The 25,046-nt window shown below is 40.9% G+C and overlaps 1 protein-coding gene across 1 annotated transcript in view; it reads right to left on the bottom strand.

Annotated features, from left to right (window-relative positions):
• L3MBTL4 (L3MBTL histone methyl-lysine binding protein 4) overlaps positions 1-25,046 on the bottom strand; it is a 272,867-nt gene that overhangs the window by 167,227 nt on the left and 80,594 nt on the right. The window contains 2 exon segments of the mRNA XM_060200807.1: positions 16,422-16,426; positions 18,168-18,285. Coding sequence (XP_060056790.1) covers positions 16,422-16,426; positions 18,168-18,285 — 123 coding nt within the window.

Below are 25,046 nucleotides of genomic sequence, written 5' to 3'. Positions count from 1 at the left end.
TTTTACAAATTAAAAACAAACCACCGCCCAAAACTACATGTTGCATAGTTATGATGTTTTATTTTTATTTATTTATTTATTGCCAGCGTTATTGCTAGGTCTCCATGTCAGCACTATGAATCCACTGCTCCTGGTGGTCATTTTTTTTTTCCATTTGATTGGATATTACAGAGAGAAATTGATAAAGGAGGGGTAGGTAGAGAGGGACAAAGAAAGACAAAGCAGACCTGCTTGTGAAGCATCCTCCCTGAAAGTGGGTGGCCAGGGGATCGAATCTGGATCCTTGTGCTTAGTACTTACGTGTGCTTAACCAGGCGTGCCACCGCCTGGCCCCTGGGATGCTTTATAAAACAATTTAGTAGCAAATACTAATGCTGTGAAAGGTGCCGTTACCAGCAGCTGAAGTCAGAGGCAGAACAAAATGAACAGGTATTTAAAAGACAAATAGATGAGAGAGTGAGTGAGAGGAGCTCTAGCTGATGACTCCCCATCACAGTCCGGCTCAACCAACACAAGACTCGCTTACATGTCAGGGAGAATGGGCTCGCACTGGGGACATGTCAGAGCCTTTGAACACAGCCCTCTGGCATACCTTCCAAGTAGTCGTCAGAGCTACATGAAGAAAAAAATACAGTTTACACCATCCCAGACCTAACATTTTCCAGGCCAGTGAAAAAAATTTTTTTAAATTTTTTTATTATTATCTTTATTTATTGGGTAGAGAAAGCCAGAAATCGAGAGGGAAGGGGGAGACAGAAAGAGAGAGAAACAGAGAGATACCTGCAGCACTGCTTCACCACTTGTGAAGCTTATCCCCCACCCCCCTGCAGTGGGGATTGGGGGCTTGAACCCGGGTCCTTGTGCACTGTAACATGTGCGCTCAACCAGGTGCGCCACCACCCAGTCCCTGCCAGTGCAAGTTCTATCCAGTTTAGTATCATCATTTTGTCTACAGGTTATCAGAATTAACTGTCAGGATGAAGGTATCTGCATGTCCCCTCCCCACACACTGCTCTGAGATCTGCTGCCACTCAACTCAAAAATCTCTTCTAACATGCCCAGACATCAGGCTTTACATGTCCTATTCCTGGGGCCAAGTGGTGGCCGTGCGCACCTGGTTGAGTGCACACATTACAGTGCACAAGGACCCAGGTTCAAGCCCTGGTCTCCACCTGCAGAGGAAAAGCTTCACGAGTGGTGAAGCAGGGCTGCAGGTGTCTCTCTGTCTCTCTCCCTCTCTATCTTCCCCTCCCCTCTCAATTTGTCTCTGTCCCTATCCAATAAATAAAAAAATTTAAAAAGTTTTTTTTTTAAATGCCCTATTCTTAGTCCCTGTCTGAATAATTTTTCTCCTAGTTCTGATTTAATCCAGTTGCTATTTGAAGATGATCCACTATGATGTCATTTATGGGAGAAAATACTCTTTTTCTCACAGTCTATGAGAGGTCAGTGACCCCATTTCCTCCTACAGACTGATCTATCCAATATTTCTCTCTTTTTCTTTTAAGACACTTGTATTTCTGAAGCTGGTGATTCAGATCCCCACCGGCCTCTTCATTACTCTCAGTGCTCTGTCTCTGCCACCTCTCACCACTCAGAAGAGACTAACACTTAACCCGGTGTGTTCTGTCTGTTCTGTCTTCATTCAACCATCACCCTGGATGGCCTCAGTCCCCACAAGGTTGCCTGTACCATTCAAAATGTGCTTATAGATCATTATCAACTTGTCTTCAATGAATTATTTGCCTAATCTATCTGGGCCTCACACAAAGAAATCCTTCTGAATCTTGTTATAATCTCAAATGGCACTGCTTCCAAAAATCATTTAGCGAGCAGTCCTTCTCACGACAAAATCATACTGCAGTCCGATTGCTTTTGCAATATCTCAGCGGACGATACTCTCACTGTCATGAGTTGCTGGGTCACTGATATCTCTTATGCCCATGACTAATTTCCTCTCCCCATAACTCCCTTCTCTTTTCTTTGACCCTAACAACTACTGTATAACCTTCTGTAGCATAACTTTTTAAAAAAAATTTTTAATTTATTTATTTTCCCTTTTGTTGCCCTGGCTGTCTTTTTATTGTTGTTGTAGTTATTATTGTTATTGTTATAGATGTCGTCGTTGCTGGAGAGGACAGAGAGAAATGGAGAGAGGAGGGGAAGACAGAGAGAGAGGGGGAGAGAAAGATAGACACCTGCAGACCTGCTTCACCGCCTGTGAAGCGACTCCCCTGCAGGTGGGGAGCTGGGGGCTCAAACCGGGATCCTTACTCTAGTCCTTGCGCTTTGCACCACGTGCACTTAACCCACTGCGCTACCGCCCAACTCCCAGCAAATAACTTATATTTAATTCCCTCTCTCACCTTTTCTCACATATGGAAAAAAAAAGTTAAATAGGAGTCAGATGTACTATCATGGTGTTCCATGTTTTGCCTAAGTTTTCCTGGGAAAAGAAATTACACACACAAGCATATTAGGTCTTACCAAAGCCAATGTCTTCAAAGGTTCCTGAGTCCACAGATTCTTCCTCAGACCTTCCACTAGTCTCTGCCCCTTGGGTTTTATTCAGTAGCTGAGCTGGCCGGCCACTTTGAGAAGAGGAGCCTGCCCATTTGAGTGCCAACATTCCCCTCTTCCCTTTCCATCGCAGTGCATGGAAGCGTTTTCTCCTCTCCAGAGTAAAAGCCTGGCCATGTATATCTGAATACCACTGATTCCCCCACTCTCCAAGACCTTTAGCCTGCCATATATTCTCCCCCCCCTTTCTCCAGGGTTATTGCTGGGGCTCGGTGCCTGCACTATGAATCCACTGCACCAGGATGGCATCCCCCCCATTTTGTTGTCCTTGTTGCTGTATTTATTGCTGTTGTTATTGCTATTGTTATTGTTGGACAGGACAGAGAGATATCGAGAGAGGAGGGGAAGACAGAGAGGGGGAGAGACTGACAGACACCTGCAGACCTGCTTCACCGCCTGTGAAGCGACTCCCCTGCAGGTGGGGAGCCGGGGGCTCGCGGGATCCTTATGCCGGTCCTTGCGCTTTGCGCCACCTGCGCTTAACCCACTGCGCCACCGCCCGACCCCCGCTACCATATATTCTAATCACTCCTACACAATTGATTCATTTCTACACTTGCCCCATCACTTCTATGACTGACCTAAGGCAAGCCACCATTCCCTCTTCCTTGAAGAATTTCAGTAGGAGTTCTTTTACTAATTCTGCTTTGTAATCTACCTTGCAACAGAAAGGCCCTTTCCAACCAGGAATCTAACTCTATCAGTTGCCTCTCAGCACTTCAATAGCTTCTCATTGTTATTAGGATTAAGTCCGAAAGCTTTAGCCTGGTTTGTGGGATTTGGTCCTTCCATCATCAGTTTTGTCTCCCTTGATTTTTTTCTCCTCATTCAACATTCTGCATCCATTCTATGGTTTCCTGCTGTTCCTGGAGCCTGCCACAGACACTCATTCACTCAGAGTATGTTATAGTGTGTTATAGTATAGTATAGTATTCACTCAGAGTATGTTACAGTATAGTGTAGTATTCACTCAGAGTATGTTATAGTATTATAGTATAGTATTCAGAGTATTTATATGTTATAGTATAGTATTCACTTAGAGTATTTGTATGTTATAGTGTGTTATAGTATAGTATTCACTCAGAGTATGTTATAGTATGTTATAGTATTCACTCAGAGTATGTTATAGTATGCTTCCTACCTATCAGTTTGAATAATTTCCACTTCGAGTTACCGTTTCTATTTGCTTCTCAGACTACATTCTTAGAGCATGTTGGGACCCCGTTTTATAAAGCTCTTACCATCATGGCAAATGAAATAACCAGGTGTTTGATGTCTGTTTCTCTTACAGACAGTAAACTGAAGATCTGGATGCCATCAGTATCACATTATCATTACCTAGTCTAACAAATAGCTGATACTCAGGAAATAGTTATTGAATATAATGGTTGCTATTCCATCATTTTTCCCTTAACTATGGGGAGAGAAAAGTAGATTATATAACAAACCAGAAATGTGTACTCCAGTATAATTACGATGCATTAATATATTGGGTGAGGCTAACCTACAGCATGCGATGATATTACAACAAATATTTGTAATTCAAATACACTGTGTACATTAAGTTTGTGGAGTAGGAATATGTGTGGGAGGCATTGAATGTACTCTCAGAACTTTGGAAAAACACTCAGAAGCATAAAGAAAACAACAACAACAACAAAAGAGGTGCAAATAAGTGGAAGTAAGTATCGCCCTACACAAAGGTAGCTTTAAAAAGAAATTGTATAATAAGCAAATGTGAGAAAATGATGGCTAAAATCTCCAATCAGGTTCCTATTTAAGATATGCTACGCCAGTAGGTAAGTAAAAGGACCTATCAGAAATGAAGGGCCACAAACCAGAGCCACAGCCGCCACCACAGAGGCCTCGAATGTTAAAAACATTTAAAAAAGAAACCTTCCAATCCTCTCGGTCCAAATACTCTCCGTCAGACAGTCCAGATACAGACGAGTGTGAACAACTTTCCAATAATCTCTCAAGGGATGCTGCTTGGTTTTGAATGCACTTGATTAAATTAAGGTTCCAAGTGATATTTTACATATCAGTTAGTGAATATTTATATCTTGCACCTTGAAATATACCCTAATTCTCTCCTTACTAAGATCTGTAAGGAAAGCTATGACCTTAACTTTTAGGAGAAGAGGTATGGTATTAAAACCACACCCAGGGACATACCAGAGAAGGACTCAAGAAGAACAAACAATTAAAATGCATGGAATAAATTTTCTCTGAAAATTTTGTGAGATAAAATTTAACGGGTTTCTTCAATGTGAAAGGAGAGGGAAAGTCATGCATTGGGGTAAAGAAACCTGTAAATTCTATAATAGTTCATATTATTGACTCTAGGATAAAGTGAATCTATAATAAAATTTATTATCCCTGTTATTATGATTAATTTGCCACCAGGGTCGTCACTAGGGTTCAGTGCTGGCACTATGAGCCCATCACTCCCAGCGGTCCTATTTCTTCATTCTCCCTTCCTCTTTCTTTCTTTCTGTTTCCTTCTTTCTGTTGCTTTTTCTTTCTTTTGCTCTTTCCTTTTTTCCTTTCTATTTTATTAGACAGAACGGAGAAAACTGAGAGTGAGGGGGAACGTAGAAGGGGTGGGGCGAAAGACAGACACCTGCAGATCTGCTTCACTAGTTCCAGAGCAGCTGCCTACTGGTGGGAAGTAGGGGCTTGAACCCAGGTCCTTCTTCTTCTTCTTCTAGCATTCGCCCTTCTTCCGTAGCCAGTCAACAGCGTCAGGTTGAAAGCTGCCAGGAGCTGCTTGTTGCTGGCTTTGAAAGTGACTGGGATCCATGTGGATTCAGTCTGCTAGGAAGGATCGTCAGTTTCCCCAATGAATGGGTCCTCACGGGATGCACCACGAGAAGGTCGATCCAATGCATCCAACCCAGGTCCTTGCACATGGCAATATGTGTGCTAAATGGAGTGCACCACCACCTGCCCCTAAAATTAATGTCTTCACCCCCAAATAATCTCCTTGTCATAAAAAATAATTCAGTTGTCATTGGAATATTTAGAGAATTATGTATCAAGAAAACATGATACCAGCTGGAAATGGTTCCTTTTGAGAGACCATCCCTGATCACATCAATGTCTCTGGCGTTTTTTAAAAATCATTTTAGAAGAATCTATTTTCTTAGTGTGTTTATCACTTGTCTCCCTTCACTGAAGTGAGAACATTGACCTCATCTAATTTGTTTACCATTATATCCCCCAGTACAGCAGTGTTTGACACAAAATAGATATTGAACAGATAATTATGTTTTATGAATGAATAATCACAATAATAATTAACACCTGTAAGCATTATTTTGGAATACAGTGACGACAATACTACTAGATAATCACTCTTTTATTCTCATTTCACAGCCATGTTCATGTAAATCAATCTGTTTTTCTAATGCTAAATACTCTGAGCTACTCTCCATATAAAAAGACATGAATAAGTACTAATGTATTTCAAGTCTTTCTGAAAACAAATCTAATTACAGAATCTTCTTGGCATGGACAAAAAAGAAATAGCCAATAACCTTTAAAACGGAGAAATTATCTGAATTAAAAATGTTTCAAAGCAACAAGGTACTGAAATAAAATGTCTCATGAAACCCATTCACACAGAATTATATTCTCCATAAGCAGTCAGGGAGGACATGATAGCAGTCTACTAACCCATATTACTTCCACTCTTATTAACTCAGTTTGCTCAAGTCTCCATGTGTCTAGTTCCAAACATTGACTTTCCAAGTCTCCTTCATATTCAGTGGTAGTCACTGAATTCTGTCCTGGACAAGAAGATCTGAGGGGGAAGTGACAAGCTGTGTGCATGACACACTTCTTTGCTATTGGAAAGATAAATATGACATGGGATTTTCCATTTAGCCCATCCCTGAAATTTGTAAAGAGGGATGTAAAATTGATGAGAAGAAAAGCAGAAGGGTGTGAGCAAAATGTTTAAGACGGTAAGAAATGAGAGAACAGAGTCTGAATCCTGAACCTGCCAGGGTATTATTACCATATCAGTCTCTACAGAAAAAACCCTTCTCTTGAGAAGGTCTTTGTGAGCAGATTTTTGTGTTGATTGAAGCTGAAAAATTCCTAGAGCAAAACAGTCATCTTATATTTCTTTTTGTGAAATCAAGTAATGGATCTAAAAATATGCATGTGGACAGAAGATCTCTTGTCATGTAAAGATAATGTATCAAGGACACAACCATGAAATGGGAGAGATTGGAACATATCTTAAAAAAAAAAAAAGATGTGAGAGGGGAGTGTCCCTTATTTCAAGTGCAAGCTGGCAGCTACTAATCTAAAATGGTATTAGTGTAAAGGTTTATTATCCCACTCAGAATAGCTTAAAGGCTGAGAGCATCTCCCTCCTTTGAGTAGGAAGCCATTTCCTCTCAGAATTGTTGTTTTATTTGTAGAGAGATGGCTCGAAGCAGAATGGTAATAACAACACGGATTGGAGTAAGTTAAAATGATCTATTCATTTAAATCCATCTGTGAGGTTCAGCCTTGTGCTGGTCAGCATCAGAAATAGGGATCAAGCAGTGCATTCTTATCCTTGCTTCAACTCTAATTACATGAATTCAGCTTAACCTGAACATGAATTCAGTTTAACCTGATTAATTTAGCATTTTTTTTTCCTCTAGAGAAGTAACACTAGCATGTGGGTGCTGATAAAGAGGATATACAGAAAATTGAAACAGATCTCAATTGCTATGATAAAAGGCAAGTTAAGATAACGTACTTCTTTTTTTTTTTTTAAGTAGAATCAATGGGGTTTACAGTTAAAGATATTTATATACTTTCCCCATATTTGAGAGCTATACTCTGCCCTGATCCAGCTTTCTGGTCCTATTCCTAACCCTGCCTGACACCATCTCCCCAGACAGTACCTTTAACCCACCTCCTTATTCACCGTTGGGCTCATGCAAAAATTAGTAAAAGTCATGGGGCCCTATATATATATAGTTACAGAAATCATAGTCAACTCCTGTTAGTGACCTTGGGAAAGCTACTGCAGTTTCCAATGGAGGGAATGGGGACACAACAGAGCTCTGGTGGCGGGAACAGTGTGAAAATATACCCCTGTTATCTCATAGTTTTGTAAAACAATATGAACTCACTACTCAAATTAAAAAAATGAGGGTGCGTACAATAGGAGTCAGTCCAGTCAAGAGTAAAGACAAGCTACTGGACTGTGAATGCAGCCTTGGTTTTGTATGTAAACAAACCGCTTTTGATGAGGTGTCCGAATTTTGAGCTGAGCGCAGGAACAACTCTAGTCACAGGTGCAGGTGTAGGCAGCTGTTAGATCACATACCCTCAAAAAGAATTCTGCTGGGAGTCGGGCGGTAGCGCAGTGGGTTAAGCGCACATGGCGCAAAGCACAAGGACCGGCATAAGGATCCCGGTTCAAGTCCCCCCCCCCCCATCCCCACCTGCAGGAGACTCGATTCACAGGTGGTGAAGCAGGTCTGCAGGTGTCTATCTCTCTCTCCCCCTCTGTCTTCCCCTCCTCTCTCCATTTCTCTCTGTCCTATCCAACAACAATGACAACAATAATAACTACAACAATAAAACAACAAGGGCAACAAAAGGGAATAAATAAATAAAATAAATATTAAAAAAAAAAGAATTCTGCCATTGCTCAAGAGGCTGTGCTTGAGTAAAACATACCGCTTTCCTGATTTTATTTCTGAATTGAAAAGCACAGCAAAACTTCATTTGAAAAGTGACATATGGGAGTCCGGCGGTAGCGCAGCAGGTTAAGTGCAGGTGGCGCAAAGCCCAAGGACCAGCATAAGGATCCCGGTTCGAGCCCCTGGCTCCCCACCTGCAGGGGAGTCGCTTCACAGGCGGTGAAGCAGGTCTGCAGGTGTCTGTCTTTCTCTCCCCTTCTCGGTCTTCCCCTCCTCTCTCCATTTCTCTCTGTCCTATCCAACAATGACGACATCAATAACAACAATAACTACAACAATAAAACAATAAGGGCAACAAAAGGGTATAAATAAACTATTAAAGAAAAAAAGAAAAGTGACATATAAGGCAAAGGTTTTTTTTTTTTTTTCCCCCTCCAGGGTCATTGCTGGGCTGGGTGCCTGCACCATGAATCCACCGCTCCTGGAGGCCATTTTCTTTCCCCCTTTTGTTGCCCTTGTTGTTGTAGCCTCGTTGTGGTTATGATTATTGCCCTTGTTGATGTTGTTCGATGTTGGATAGGACAGAGAGTAATGGAGAGAGGAGGGGAAGACAGAGAGGGGGAGAGAAAGACAGACACCTGCAGACCTGCTTCACCGCCTGGGAAGCGACTCCCCTGCAGGTGGGGAGATGGGACTCAAACCTGGCTCCTTGTGTATTGTAATGTGTGCGCTCAAACTGGTGTGCCACCATCTGGCCCCCTAAAATGTGGATTTTAAAACATGGATTTAATGTGACACATGGTATCAAAGGTAAGGACGCTGGGGAAGGAGGGAAAGGAAGACAGCTAGAAGGGCTGGGTGGACTGGTGGTGCGTGTTGGTGGAAAGAGATATAAGCTGGGGGTAGGGGAATTGGTCTGCCAACAGCTAGCAATGGGAGGTGATAAATAGTACCTGAGTTAGTTCACTTTCTAACAAAGTCCCATAACCTAGATATACACCAGTTTCTGTGAGAGAGAGCTTATGTGCACACGTATCCATAAACTACTGCAAAATATATACCTGAAAGCAGAAGTACACCAGAGTTTGCAGTGAGTATCCCCCCCAACACTTCCTCTCCACTATTCCAAGCTTTGGGTCCATGATTGCTCAACAATTTGTTTGGCTTCATATGTTAACTCTCTTTTCAGCCACCAGGTTCCAGATGCCATCAGGATGCCGGCCAGGCTTCCCTGGATTGAAGACCCCACCAATGTGTCCTGGAGCTCAGCTTCCCCAGAGACCCATCCTACTAGGGAAAGAGAGAGACAGACTGGGAGTATGGACCAACCAGTCAATGTCCATGTTCAGCGGGGAAGCAATTACAGAAGCCAGACCTTCCACCTTCTGCAACCCACAATGACCCTGGGTCCATGCTCCCAGAGGGATAGAGAATGGGAAAGCTATCATGGGAGGGGGTGGGTTATGGAGATTGGGTGGTGGAAATTATGTGGAGTTGTACCCCTCCTACCTTATGTTTTTGTTCATTAATCCTTTCTTAAATAAAAAATTAAAAAAAAAATAGTACCTGAGTGTCAACAACTGTACTGTAATCCATTTATCCCTCTAATAAAGAATTTTTAAAAAGATAAAAATACTTCTTATTTTTAGTTTATAAGCAGATGTACACTTAAATGACTTCCTGCAATGAAGATAGAATCATTTAATTTAAATGTAAAATAGACATTTTTGTTTTATGATATAAGCCTCTGTGGAGATTATAGTTTCCTTATTTTTCATTTAACTCTTTATCCCAAGCAAGCAAGAATCAAGAAGTTGAAAGCATACATAAACCTAACATTCAGTGGTCATTGCAACTGGCACGCATGCATAGAGAATTCAAGATTTGGGAAGGGCCACCTGGTGAAGTGCACACACACTACAGTGTGCAAGGACCTGGGTTCAAGTCCCCCACCCCCACCTGCAGGGGGAAAGTTTCTGGCGTGGTGAAGCAGGGCTGCAGGTGTCTCTGTCTCTCTCCCTCTCTCTCCTTTCCTTCTCAATTTCTCTCTGTCTCTACCCAGTAAGTAAGTGAGTCACTAGCTAAATAAATATTTAAAAGACTGGAAAAATTTATGGTGTATTTGGAAACTAAACCTTTGCCCTGGGGGGTCGGGCGGTGGCACAGTGGGTTAAGCACATCCCCAGGAGCGTCACAAGTAGTGAAACAGTGTTGTAGGCATCTCTCTGTCTCTCTCCCTCTTTACCTCCCCCTTCCCTCTCAATTTCTCACTATCTTTAGCCAAGAAAGAATAAAACACCATGTGTTTTCCGTGTCTATCCTTGTTTTTTACCTTCCACCTGGGAGTGAGATCATTGGTTTCATCCTTGTCTGTTTTTGTTTGTTTGTTTATTTGTTTTGGCTTAGCCCACTTCCTAATGACAGACAAACAGCTAAGAAAGTTTGAGACATATTACTCAGCTGTATTTTGATCTTTCTAGTACCACAAAGACAAACGAACAAAGCACCACCAAGATGCTCGTGATACAGAGCTGGTCATCAAAGCAACCTTCAGAATTACCCCGTCTGCCCTGTCCTCAATCCAATGTTCCATGCTCTCTGTGACTCCCAAGTTTGGGAAGAAGACACGAGTATGAGTAGAACAAACTGTATCAGAGGGAGGAAGGTGAACTTACTCGCTTTGAATCCTGGTACCCACTCATGCATGACGGTCACAGACTCAATGCAGTAGTGCATGTTCACAGAAGCCTCCAAGCCACTCATGCATGACAGTCACAGACTCAATGCAGTAGTGCATGTTCACAGAAGCCTCCAATCTTCTAGACCCCTGAGATGTCACTGCAGTAAAATGCTCCACAGACCTCCAGGTCCTAGCAAAGCATTCACTACACTCTGGACACCAAAAATGAAAGAAAGCTTCTATTCTATAGTGCAAATGCATTTACTCTCTGAAAGGGCAAAACTGTCTCTCAGGCAGTCAGTTGACTACTGAAGTTTCCACGAACTAGACCACACAGAGTGACGTAGGAGTAGAACAGGGCTGCCCGTTCTTTGTCTCTTTCCTTGAAGGCGTTACACTCTTCTGGGGAAAATGAAGACTCACTCAGAGAACTCCTCAAAGGTTTCCTGCCCAGCTCAGGATCTCCACTGGATGTGTAAATGCCGACATTCACAATCCTACTGTCAGATATGACCTTTGAATTGAGATGAGTTGTTAATCTGTTTTACTTGATTGTCAAGCTATGCATTATCCCGTCACTTTCACAATGCAGTTTGCACTGACCTTACCAGCACTACTGCACAGAGAGTGCCTGCGTTAGATATAATCCACTATTGTATACCTGGGGACAACTAGAACAACCTTATCATATAGCATCTCAACTGAATATGAATATGAATAGCAGTAAATGAAGTTATCATCTCTTTAGGATGAGAAAATTGCCTGTACGCTCTCTCTAAGCAAGCGCTAAGCTTGTAAAGATCATGTTTTCAGAACAAAGTAAATAGATTCTGCCCTTGCACCTCCAGAAGCATGAGCACACAGGATAGGCACTTCAGCAAGGAACATTAAGAACAGATAATATCATTAAGACTGTAAGTACATTTAGAAATGTATTATTTTTTTCCTTGAAAAGTCTATCACGTAAATCTGTAATTAGGGACTTGTGAAACAGCTAACTTTTTTTTTTTAAAACACAATATTCTATAATTGTCTATTAAGTCAATGAGTACTTAGGGACTCTTAAAACTGCTGATTACTTCTTCCCTGTAGTTTGCAAGAACAGATTCCTTATGAAATTCTTTGAAATAGAGTGAAGCTGAAAATTTTCTGTTACGTGGCCACATTGACAGTCTTTATTTTTCCATCAGAATGATCTACCCATCATCTTATTGATTGTTCCAGATCTGAAATATAATGGCACTAAATCTCATTTTATAATGTAGATGAATTTCAATCTTTGACAGAATAAAGTTCTCCTAAATCTATGGGGTCTCAAATGCAAAGTATCTTTATTGACCATTGACTTAACGCATATTTAGCTATTTTATCTTACTTAGCAGGATAAATATGTATCAGACCATATGGTAGATTTCCAAGTGATTCTGTTATATTTATACAATGGCTAAGTTATATTCTGTTAAACTTAAATTTATATTTAACTGCTGAATAAATTAGTAATGTTATTTAATACAATCAAAGATATGATGTTTTATTGTAGCTTGTACTATAATCTATTAATATACAATTCAATTTCACAGTAATGTTTAATTTAATTTAATTTTCAGTCAAGCATCATAATTGCTTCCAAATATAAATCAAACCGAAGCTAAAGGAAAAACAATGGAAAAATTATTTAGACATGGAATCAAGCTTGGAAATCTACTTTATCTGCCTGTCAACATTCTACTTACGAAAGTCTCCTTTCTTAGATGCGGATAATGTTTTGACTCATATCTCTCCTAACAAGTCTGATTTGACTAAGTCCACTGATGCTCAAAAATTCAGTCTGTAAAAATTTTAGGTGAGGGCTTCAGGTGTCTTCAAGTGAAGCCTGCTGTTTTGGAATACATAACAAGACCATTCAACTTGGGGGCAATTATCCTGAATCATAAATCCAGGGTATTCTTCCCACCTCCAATAAGAAAGGATCGGAGGCCATTTTTCCCCATTTTTGTTACCCCTCTTGTTGTTATTATTGTTATTGTTGTTGGATAGGACAGAGAGAAATCGAGAGAGGAGGGGAGACAGAGAGGGGGAGATAAAGACAGACACTTGCAGACCTGCTTCACCGCCTGTGAAGCGACTCCCCTGCAGGTGGGGAGCCGGGGGCTCGAACCAGGATCCTTAAGCCAGTCCTTGAGTTTCACACCATGTGCACTTAACCTGGCTGGCCCCCAGAAAGGATTCTTTAAGGAAAGGGATGGCTAAGCTCTTTTCTTTAAAAACAGCTACATTACTTGCCTGAGTTCCCTTTCAGCATATCTGAGAGACTCGATTCACTCTAACTCCCACTGTATTTCCGAGTCCGGACTCCTTATGCTGGGTCTCTGCTCAGAAGACCTAACTTCACAAAGAATACCACAGCTACTTCTCAGTGTCTGTGACTACTGTCCCCTTAATGCTTCACAGCTCTCCCTTACTTTTCTCTTCTGCTGACTTACAGGTTGGTCTGTTTTCCAAGTCCAAGGTTCCAACCTACTATAAACATTGTACATTTTATTTTTTGAGTTATTTCTCCGTTAGGCAGAACACCTTGTTTTAATTTTTTTATAAAATAGAAAATATCAGGAGTCAGGCGGTAGGTAGCGCAGCGGGTTTAGTGCAGGTGGTGCAAAGCGCAAGGACCGGCATAAGGATCCCAGTTCGAGCCCCCGGCTCCCCACCTGTAGGGGAGTCGCTTCCCAGGCGGTGAAGCAGGTCTGCAGGTGTCTGTCTTTCTCTCCCCCTCTCTGTCTTCCCCTCCTCTCTCCATTTCTCTCTGTCCTATCCAACAACGACATCAATAACAACAATAACTACAACAACAATAAAAATGAGGGCAACAAAAAGGAAATAAATATTATAAAATAAATAAATAAAAATAAAAAATATCACAAGACCAAAGGATAAGAGGGGTAGACTTCCACACAATTCCCACTGGAGCTCCATATCCCATCCCCTCCATTGATAGCTTCCCCATTCTTTTTTTTTTCTTTATTGGGGATTAATGTTTTACAGTCAACAGTAAATACAACAGCTTGTACATGCATAACATTTCGCAGTTTTCCACATAACAATACAGCCCCCACTAGGTTCTCTGTCATCCTCTTCCAGGACCTGAACTCTCCCCTCCCCCGCCCACCCCAGAGTCTTTGACTTCAGTGCAGTACACCAACTCCAGTCCAGGTTCTGATAGCTTCCCTATTCTTTTTAATTTTTTTTTTATGTTTTTTATTTTATTTTCCCTTTTTTGTTGCCCTTGTTGTTTTTCATTGTTGTTGCTATTGTTGTCGTTGTTGGATAGGACAGAGAGAAATGGAGAGAGGAGGGGAAGACAGAGAAGGGGAGAGAAAGACAGATACCTGCAGGCCTGCTTCACCTCCTGTGAAGCGACTCCCCTGCAGGTGGGGAGCCGGGGGCTCGAACCAGGATCCTTAAGCCGGTCTTTGTGCTTTGAGCCACCTGCACTTAACCTGCTGTGCTACCACCTGACTCACAGCTTCCCTATTATCCTTCTGGGAGCATGGACCCAGGATCACTATGGGGTACAGAAGGTGGGATGTCTGGCTTCTGTACGCTTTTAATTTGATATCACCTTGCTGTCCATGTGATAACGGGCAATCACTAACTACCCCTAATGTTACAGCCTCCTTGACAACATAGATTTTTTGTGAGCATCAAATAAAATAACCAATGTGAAAAAATAAACAGCAGCTACATTACCTGGAAACAGCCTACTCTCATGAATGGTGCAAATTCACTTCAGACTCCCTATGTGTCATCCATTTTAATCTTTATCTCTTCCTTCTCATCAGCACTTTAAAAACACAAGATGATGTGAAAGAGGCTGGCGTCTCCCTAGAGGTTCAGACTCTGCACTTTTTCCAAAGCTGGAAACTTACGCTTACTGTGTCATCCCCCTGTCTAAAAATGGGGGGGAGATGTTATTGAGAGACAGACTTCTATGAACATAAAAATATTATTGAGAGACAGACTTCTATGATCATAAAAACAGACACTGAGAAACCGGTCTTGGTGCACCTGGTTGAATGCACACATCAGTGTGTGAGAACCTAGGTTCAAGTCCCCGTTCCCCTCCAGCATGGGGGTGGGGAAAGCTTCACGAGGGATGAAGTAGACCTGCAAGTGTTTATCTTTCTCATTTCCCTTCTACACCTCCTTCCCCTCTCAATTTCTCAGAGTCCTTACACTGTAAAATCTTATGTTATCTCTAGATAGAAAGTGTCAAAATTAAGCAAAGTTGCAGGACACCTGACTGATGTTGGAAAAATTCTTGGCATGGCGGGGCGGGGAGGATACCCATTCATAACTACTAGAGATAGGAAGGCAATAATGGGTACAGATTTCAAATCTAAAGAACAAAGTTCTTGGTGCAGGGTGGTGGCACGCCTGGTGGAGTGCACATGCACACGTTGTAAGGAGCAAGGACCCGGATTTGAGACCCCAGTCTCCAGCTGCAGGGAGAAGGCTTTGCAAGTCGTGAAGCAGTGTTGCAGGTATCTCTCTGTTTCCCTCCCTCTCTATCACCCCTTTTCTCTCTTGATTTCTGGCTGTCTATATCCAATAAATAAATAAAGATAATACCAAAAATGAATTTTTAGAAAAGAATGAAACAGAAAGAAAAAGAAAAAAAAGCTCTTCAGCTACAAATTTAATTTAATAGGACCAGGTGGAACTTCTTACATCATTCACATCAATACTTTTAAATATTTTGATGCATCTTAATTGTTATTCATCATTTTCTCAGAAACAAACAATGGCTTGGTGGCTAGAGCAGTCTTAACAAGTGCCTAGGACAAAAGCCAAACACACAAAAACGCTCACTCATTTATACATTTTAGGAATAATGTCAATTCCCAATTTTCTGGATCAATGAGCAGAATCGGAAGCCAGTGTTCCTGTGTTTTTCACCCCAGCTCTGCTATTGACTTTAGGGTCACTCACTGTGCACCAGACAACTCAAAGTCGCCGCTGCGGTATTTAACCTCACAAGCCTGCAAGTCACAGAGGTAAAGCGATCCAGCCAAAGTACAGGGAGTCAGGACAGAAAGAAATTCAAACCCACATTTCTCTTTAACTCCAAAGTCCAACTTGCCACACCAATTTAATTAATTTCCAAAAGGGGTTAAAAAACAAAACTAGGGAGTCGGGCAGTAGCGCAGTGGGTTAAGCACACATGGCACAAAGAAGAACAAAGACCAGCGTAAGGATCTCGGTTTGAGCCCCCGGCTCCCCACCTGCAGGGGAGTCGCTTCACAGGCGGTGAAGCAGGTCTGTAGGTATCTGTCTTTCTCTCCCCCTATCTGTCTTCTCCTCCTCTCTCCATTTCTCTCTGTCCTATCCAACAACGACAACATCAAGAACAACAACAACAACTACAGCAATAAAACAAGGGCAACAAAAGGGAATAAATAAATAAATATAAGAAAAAGAAAAAATATTTTAAGAAAACCTCATGATCACACCATTGCTACATGGAGTGGGTAAGAAGTTAACAATCCAGCAAAGGGAAGTTTCACGGTGGTGAAGCAGTGCTAGCAGCATCTGTATGAGAACAAACTTTAATGCTGCTTATGCTCGTGCCATTTCTGACTGTAAAGCAGGGGTCCTGGCACCAGCCTAAGGTTCTCCCACTCCTTCTGCTCGTAAGGCTGTCCTCCTGCAGGTGGGGGCAAGGGTTTGAGTCTGGATCCTGGCTCGGCGTAACAGGTGCACTCGGCCAAGTGCACCACTGCCTGGCCCAAAATGTGTATTAAAGTTTAAGTCAGGAATTCTCCTGACTTGTGAAAGAATGTAGGGTACTTGTTCAGAGATGCATTCAGAACCTTTTGTGTTCGCACATCACTGGAGTGGCTCAGTGTAAGACCTGTCCATGGAAGGAATGACGTGCGAGCTTTACCTCCAGCAGCCAGAGGGAGGACAACATATGTAGTAAGGGAATGAAACGAACGTTATGAATGGAGAGCATGTTTGCAGATGCATCTACAACGAGTCTTAGTCATTTCAGCTGAATCTCATTAGAAAAATGCCATGGGGGTCAAGCGGTTGTGCAGTGGGTTAAGCGCATGTGGTGCAGCAAGGACCGGCAGAAAGATCCCGGTTTGAGCCCCCAGCTCCCCACCTGCAGGGGAGTCGCTTCACAGGCGGTGAAGCAGGTCTGCAGGTGTCTATCTTTCTCTCCCCCTCTCTGTCTTCCCCTCCTCTCTGCATTTTTCTCTGTCCTGTCCAACAATGAACAACGTCAGCAATGGCAATGGTGATGGCCACAACGAGGCTACAACAACAAGGGCAACAAAAGGGGGGAAATGGCCTCTAGGAGCAGTGGATTCATGGTGTAGGCACTGAGCCCAGCAATAACCCTGGAGGAAAAAAAAAAAAGAAGAAAAAAGAAAAATGCCTCAGACAACGAACTTTACTTTTTTTTTCTAACCAGAATGCTGGTTAGAAAACAAAATCTTTGCTTTATGGTAGTAGTTGGGGACTGAGTCTGAGACTCTCAGACTCTGAGCCCCAGGCATGAAAATCATTTGCGTAGCCCTTGAAGTATCACCTCAGCTTAAAAATAAAATTGTTTTGTCCAATGTTCCTTTTAATTTAGAGTGGTGAATTGGCAACTTTAAAAATAATTTACAAGTACATCTTTCAAATTATTAAAATTTAAGATACTTTCAGTCTTCTAAAACTCTGATAATCTTTAGCACAAAATTAAGAGACAGCAAGTTTTAAAAAAATAAATATGCCTTGAGCTAAAAGTAATGGTTAATATTATATTTCAATCTAGCTCATTTTTTTTCAAATTAATGTTGAAAACAAAGATTCCTCTAGACAATACTGTCAAAATAATTTCTTTATGATCACTATCTTTCATTGAGGTAAAGAATCTTCTTTGAGCTTAGTTGTGAATAACTAACATTCAGTATAGCTGTCATAGTGATTAATTTAAATCACCTGTCTGACTTGACCTTTGTTAAATATTTATAGCATAAAAATGCAGCACTAAAGTAGAAATCCAAGCCAAGCATTTAATTACCGCATCAACAAGAAGCAACCAGGGGGATGATACTGTGAATAGAATACCGGACTCTAGGATTTAAGTTCCTGAGTTTGATCCCTGGCATTGCATATGTCACAGTTCACTTTTGGTTTTCTCTATCTCTGTCAAAAACTTATTATTTTTTTTTTTTAAGAAAGCAACAGAGCAAAATACTCACGATATGTATGGTACTTCTAGTAGATGCCCTGTGACATCACACCACCCAGCTGGGTGAATGTCAGGGCTGTCTATGTCCACCCTGTAGACATACTTATGGTCCCAGCCATCAAAATGAATCAGTTGAATGATAATCATTTAGTAATTTATATTTAATTATCTCTATATCAAAATATTAGAAGGCAGATCTGTGAATTTGTATTAATCATACATTACAGATAAAGCAATATTTTAAATGTATATCCTAACTATTGATATTTTTCCAATTACATTATTATCAAAAGGTAATGTATCAAATCTATTGGTAGTTTCCTATATTGGTGATGTATCTGTTTTTCTAAGAAATTGAACAAGTTGGTAAATTTAATCATCCATCAGGGGTTTAAAAAGAATTTGAAAGGATGAGGTCAATCCTTTTTTCAACTAAAACAAACACTATAATATTGAATGAATATATCCTGCCCTGACAGACCCTGTGAGAACCCCGTCACCATCGCCAGTAGGAAGAGTCACCAATCTGACACAGGACAGGCCAGACATCAATGGGAGATGCATGGATTAAAGTGTAAAGAAGTAAGACATTTCAAAAACTTGACAAATGAGGAGAGACGAAATCACTGATAAAGTCCAGATAAAGACGGCAATAAGATGCGTGACTGCGTTGAATTTTAGTAACTATCTTACCCCTATTTTGACAGCAAGTCACTACCATAGTTAAATGACATAGTCTACCTGGAATCCGTCTGAGGAAGCAGTATACCCTGAGTTCAGCTATCCTACTGCTGCATTTTACTGACAAAATATACAGTGCACACTATTTGACATATTCATATGTGTCTGATATCAACTACCTTAAAATAAAACCCCGTTTACAAAACAAAAATTGTGTGTCTATCTGAAATTCACCAACTTCATGTTATAAACACTTCAGTGTTGAGGTTAAAGAATCAAATTAATGTGTACATATGAAAAGTAAAAGATAGCTTATTATTATTACTACGATGTGTATTATTATATATAGGGCATTTTACTCCTTTATTACATGTTACTAATTGTGACACTTCAGCACTGTAGGCATATCAAGTTGTATAATGCTGTGAGTACCAGGCAACAAAATATCCCAGTTAAGAAAACTGCAGAATTGGCATCCCTTTGCAGAATGATGACTACTGCTTTAATTAACCATATAAGGATGTTTACATGATTACAAAGGAATAAAGAAAAATGAAGAAAACAATTTATCAAGCTTCAATACTCCAACGTATTTCACTTCAATACAAAAAAAATCTACAGTTTAATGTAAAATGCTTCTATTTTTGAAGGAAAAAAATCACCTCTAAATAAAAATATAAGACAAACAGTCCACCAATAATTTTATCAAGAAAAAAAAACACAGGAAAGTAAGTGAATAGTCAGGAATTCCCTGAGATCAGTGATAATCCTGATAGAAATAAAATTAAATTAAATAAGTAAACAAACACATGCAATGCAATAAAAAGAAGAACTCAATTTGAAAAATGGGGAAAAGTTATGAATCAGTAGTTTTCTAAAGAAGTGATACACATAGCTCACAGATGTATGATGAAAAGCTTCTCTTCACTCATCATTAAAGAAGTGCAAGTTAAGTGATCCAGGAGGTGGTGCAGTGGATAAAGCATTGGATTCTCAACCATGATGTCCTGAGTTCAGTCCCCGGCAGCACATATACCAGAGTGATGTCTGGTTCTTTCTCTCTCCTATTTTTCTCATGAATAAATAAATAAACTCTTTTTTAAAAAGTGCAAGTTAAAACAACAAGCTAAAGTACAACTTAAGACGGGTTTGGTGTATTGCACCAAAGCAGAGGACTCTGGGTTATGAGGACAAAAAGAGGGGTGGGGGCCAGGGTGGCTTTCCTGTCTTGGAATGTGATGGGCCTAATCTGAGGTTAGAGTGTTTTGCAGACACCTATCTGGGTGAGATGAGAAATTGTACCCCTGTAACAACAATTGTGCTGTAATCCATGAACCTCCCGATAAAAAAGGGAGAGAGGAAAAAGAATGCAAGTCGTGACAATATTTGGGGCTGCTATATATTAAAATGTACTATCGCAGAGATAAAATATATTCTTAAACATATTAAAAGGCATTTTCGTAGTAAAAATGAAATAACAAGAAAAATGTGTCTGCTTGGAACTACCTCTGCTTTTGCCGGTCAGCCACAAATCCACATGGGGCTTCTCTGCTTACATATCTACATATCTACGCAGGAAATATGAGTGGGGAAGTGAGCAAAAAAGAAAGAACTATGACGAGGGAGTTCACTGACTTGAAATTTTTATTCTTATATTTTGACAAATTAAAGCTACCAAACTTCACAGTGATTGAGAATTTTGTCTGATTTCTTCAAATAACTAATGATGGTAAAAAAAAAAAATAAATAAAATAAAATCCCATAAGATGTTTTCCCCACAGGGAATAAAAGTGTCAAATTTTCAATAACTCCCCCCAAGGTTTAGATTCTTGTTAATAATGTTTAAATATTTAACCAGTTAAGCATAGCTGGGACTTCATGCCTAAATATCTTAGGAATAAAATCTCCCTGTGTAAGTCACATGAGGATAAATACTCTCAAAATCAGTTTACGGTTAGAGTTAACACTTTGCAACATTTAAAAAATCGTTTTTCTGTGTAACATTTTGAATTGCATGTCTTCTGTACTTTTATTATTATTATTTTTAATTACTGGATAGAGACAGCGAGAAATTAAGAGGGAATGTGGAGATAGAAAAAAAGAGACGCCTGCAACACTGCTTCACTGCTCCTGCTGGTGAGGAGTGGGGGCTTGAACCCAGGTCATTGTGTATTGTAACGTGTGCACTCAACCAGGTGCGCTACCACCTGCCTTGCCTTGACTGTCCTCTGTATTCCGTCTTCAGCTAGGTCTTTCTTATGCTCACTGATTTACAAACTTAAATAAATATATATATATGACTTTTTAAAAAGGCTAAATGGTTCTTGATTTTTTAGACTAGCTAGTGACGGGAAGTTCAGTTGTTTGACAACCTTACAGGTATAGTGATGCCCCAAAGAAGCGTCTTTTAAAAGAGAGCAAACACCTTTGGGAAAAAAAAAATTATTTATTTATTTAATAGTTCTAGAGAGAAATCAAGAGGGATGTGGAAGATAGGGAGAGAGACATCTGCAGCACTGCTTCACCACTTGTAAAGCTTTCCCCCTGCAGGTATCCAGGTCATTACCCCATTTTTAAATTGGATTGTTAAATCTTTTTTTAAAAAAAGTTGAATCTTGCAATTATAGAAGCCAGACCTTCCACCTTCTGCACCCCATAATGACCCTGGGTCCATGCTCACAGAGGGATAAATAATAAAGCTGGGGGTTGGGCGGTAGCGTAGTGGGTTAAGCGCACATGGCGTAAAGCTCAAGGACTGCCGTGAGGATCCCGGTTCGAGCCCCAGGGGAGTCACTTCACGAGTAGTGAAGCAGGTCTGCAGGTGTCTGTCTTTCTCTTCCCCTCTCTGTCTTGCCCTCCTCTCTCCATTTCTCTCTGTCCTATCCAACAACGAACGACAACAACAACAACAATAATAACCACAACAAGGCTACAACAACAAGGGCAACAAAGGGGGAAACAAAATGGCCTCCAGAAGCAGTGGATTCATGGTGCAGGCACTGAGCCCAGCAATAACCCTGGAGGCAAAAAAAAAATAAAATAAAGAATAGGAAAGCTATCAGGGGAGGGGATGGGATAAAGAGGAGTTCTGGTGGTAGGAACTATATGGAATTGTACCCCTCTTATCCTGTGGTCTTGTCAGTGTTTCCATTTTATAAACAAAAAATTTTTTGAATGTTGAATCTAAGAGTTCTTTGCATATTTTAGATAAGCCTTTTATAAAATGAGTCAATTGCAAGCACCTTCTACAGCCTATGATTCGTCTTATGACAATCTTACGATTTTCAGAATGTCCTTCCCAAAGAAGTGTCTAATTTTAACTTTCTGTCTATCGGCACAGTTGTTGGCACATAGGAAAATTTCCCATCTCACCATGACAGATTTTAATGAAATCCATTTCTTTTAAGGGTCATGCCTTGCATTTTATATCAAAAGTCAGTGTTATTTCCAAGGCCTTCAAGGTTTTCTCTATATTTCATCTTGCAGGAGTTTCATAGTTAGTATTCCACATCCAAGTTTCTGACAGAACAGTGAGAGCTGACTAGAGTTCCCCCACCAGCACCCAAGTCAGCTAGGTTCTAAGGGGGTAGATAGCATAATGGTTATTCAGAGACTCCGCTGCCTGAGGCTCCAGAGTCCCAGCTTCAGTCCCCTGCACCACCACAAGTGCTCTGGTAAAAAGCAAACAGACAGACAGACAGACAAACAAAACTCAGCAAGTTAGGTGTTGGTTAACTAGCTCCTCTGAAGGCAGTTCTTGTAAAGAGTAAATGAATTTCCTGAAGTATTTCCCATCCCCCTGCCTGATGTATTAGGAGAGTGCTGTTATTTACTATTGTCGAGCTTTTGATGGAACCTGGTTGAGTAATGAGAGGTGCCCTAACCCTGGGTGCCCTGGAGTTTCTCACTCTGAACTGTCCAGCTTGCCTCCCCTGACAACAGTTTATCACAATTCAGGATTTCTTTTTTTTTGTTTGTTTTTAGCTTCATTTATTGGATAGAGACAGATAGGAATTGAGAAGGACGGGGTGATAGGGAGGGAGAGAGACGGAGAGACACCTGCAGCACAGCTTCACCACTTGCAAAGTTTTCTGCCTACAGGTGGGGACCGGGGGCTTGAACCCGGGTCCTTTCATCTTGTAACATGTGCGCTCAACCAGGTGCACCACCACCCAGCCCTGTTCAGGATTACTTATCCAAGCTTTGCTTCCCAAGGAGATTTCTACTCATAAAATTCAGCCTGGTGATTCACGACCATCTGTGATTATTTTTTTATTCCTCTGTCTCTTCAATCTTAGGGGCAGCTCTTTACCTTGTGTCCTCTCTTCACTTTCAGATCCTAATAATGTTTATTTTTTTCCATCTCTTTAGCTTTTTCTTTATACTAGGACAGTGTGGTGATTTCTAATCTCCTTATATGCGGAGCTGAAAGATGGAAGACCCTCCTAAATCATTTTGTCTCCAGCACCAGATAGAAGCTGGAACAAATGGATGAAAACATTATTTTTAAATGTCTTTCTTTTTGATAATAAGGTTTATAGCAGACCTTTGCATCTGAACAATCCCACTACCCACCCACCCCTGCCCCAGAGGACCCTTTATATTTTTATATGAAATATGAAACACGGGAGTCAGGCGGTAGTGCAGCGGCTTAAGTGCATGTGGCACAAAGTGCAAGGACCGGCATAAGGATCCAGCTTTGAGCCCCCCGGCTCCCCACCTGCAGGGGAGTCGCTTCACAGGTGGTGAAGCAGGTCTTCAGATGTCTGTCTTTCTCTGTCTTCCCCTCTTCTCTCCATTTCTGTTTTCCCCTCCTCTCTCCATTTCTCTCTGTTCTATCCAACAAGCATGACAATAACTACAATAATAAAACAACAAGGGCAACAAAAGGGAATAAATAAATGTTAAAAAAAAGAAATATGAAACACAGAGAGAGGGAGGCAGGGGATGAGGAAAGAGACCTCACAGCCACCCCGGGATTCACGCAGCTTCCTCTCTACAGCTGTTCCTGTGCAGTAACTGCGGACACATGGCCAGGCCATCGCCAATTGACACTTTCCTCTCTACTGGGTGAGCTATGTCCTGGTCCCATGTTGAAGCATTTTAACATTCTATTTGCTGGATAGATGAACAAGCAAGTGAATGTATTGATCCAAGCATATACTTTCAAATTATGAGACTGTTCTTGAAAGACTCTAAAGGACCCAGTTCAATTTTAAAGCCCACTGATCTATTTACTTATTTCACAGTCATGCTTTAACTGTATTTTCTCCTTTCTATAATTATAACGTGATATTTGAAACATGTGAATATGCCTGAAGTTTGTTTTTTCACTTTTTAAAAATTTTTTAGATTTGATTTTTATTACTATTGGAGAAAGCACAAATTGAGAGGAGAAGGGGATAGAGAGGGAGAGAGACAGAGAGACACCGGCAGCCCTACTTGACCACTCCTGAAGCTTTTCCCCTGCAGGTGGGGGCCAAGGGCTTGATCCCCGGTCCTTGTGCACTGTGATATGTGCGCTTAACCAGGTGAGCCACCGCTTGGCTCCATTTATTCACTTTGTGTTTTTCGTTTGTTTGTTTCTTTAAAAAAAATTTAAATGTTCTTTTTTAAAAAACATTTATTTCTTTATTTATTGAAATTGAGAGAATGGGGAAGGAGACACACACACACACACACACACACACACACACAGAGAGACCTGAAGCACTGCTTCACCATTCGTGAAGCTTTTCCCCTGAAGGTGGGACCGGGGGCTCGAACCCAGGTCCTTGTGCACTGTAATGTGTGCTCAACCAGGTGGACCACCACCCGGTCCCCCTTTATTTACTTTGAATTTATTGATTTAAAAGTGGTTACAAAAGTATTAGTTTACAGGGCATCGTCACTACACTCACCAGTAAAGTTCTTGTAGACTATTTTTTTAATAATCTAAAAGTGGGTATTATTTCACTTGCTTATAATAAATACTTTGTAGCAAACAACTTCTCTACCCTATACTGTACTACTGAGGAGGTGGATGGAGTGTGGTCTTCATGTGAGGGAGGCAGGGGGAGGAAAGAGAAAGTAGTTTTTCATCTCGTCATTTTTACCAGATTTAGTTGTTTTACATTTCACAAAGTTCTGACTTCTCTTTACCGAGAGTGCTTTTCTCATGTGTTATTTCTTCATTCTCCTCTCCAGCCTCTTTGCAGGGTCTTCTTAT

The sequence above is a fragment of the Erinaceus europaeus genome, chromosome 10, assembly GCF_950295315.1.
Source record: "Erinaceus europaeus chromosome 10, mEriEur2.1, whole genome shotgun sequence".
In the NCBI taxonomy this organism is placed as follows: domain Eukaryota; kingdom Metazoa; phylum Chordata; class Mammalia; order Eulipotyphla; family Erinaceidae; genus Erinaceus; species Erinaceus europaeus.
Note: the sequence above shows the minus strand (reverse complement) of the source record. Positions and strands in the feature narration are given on the sequence as shown.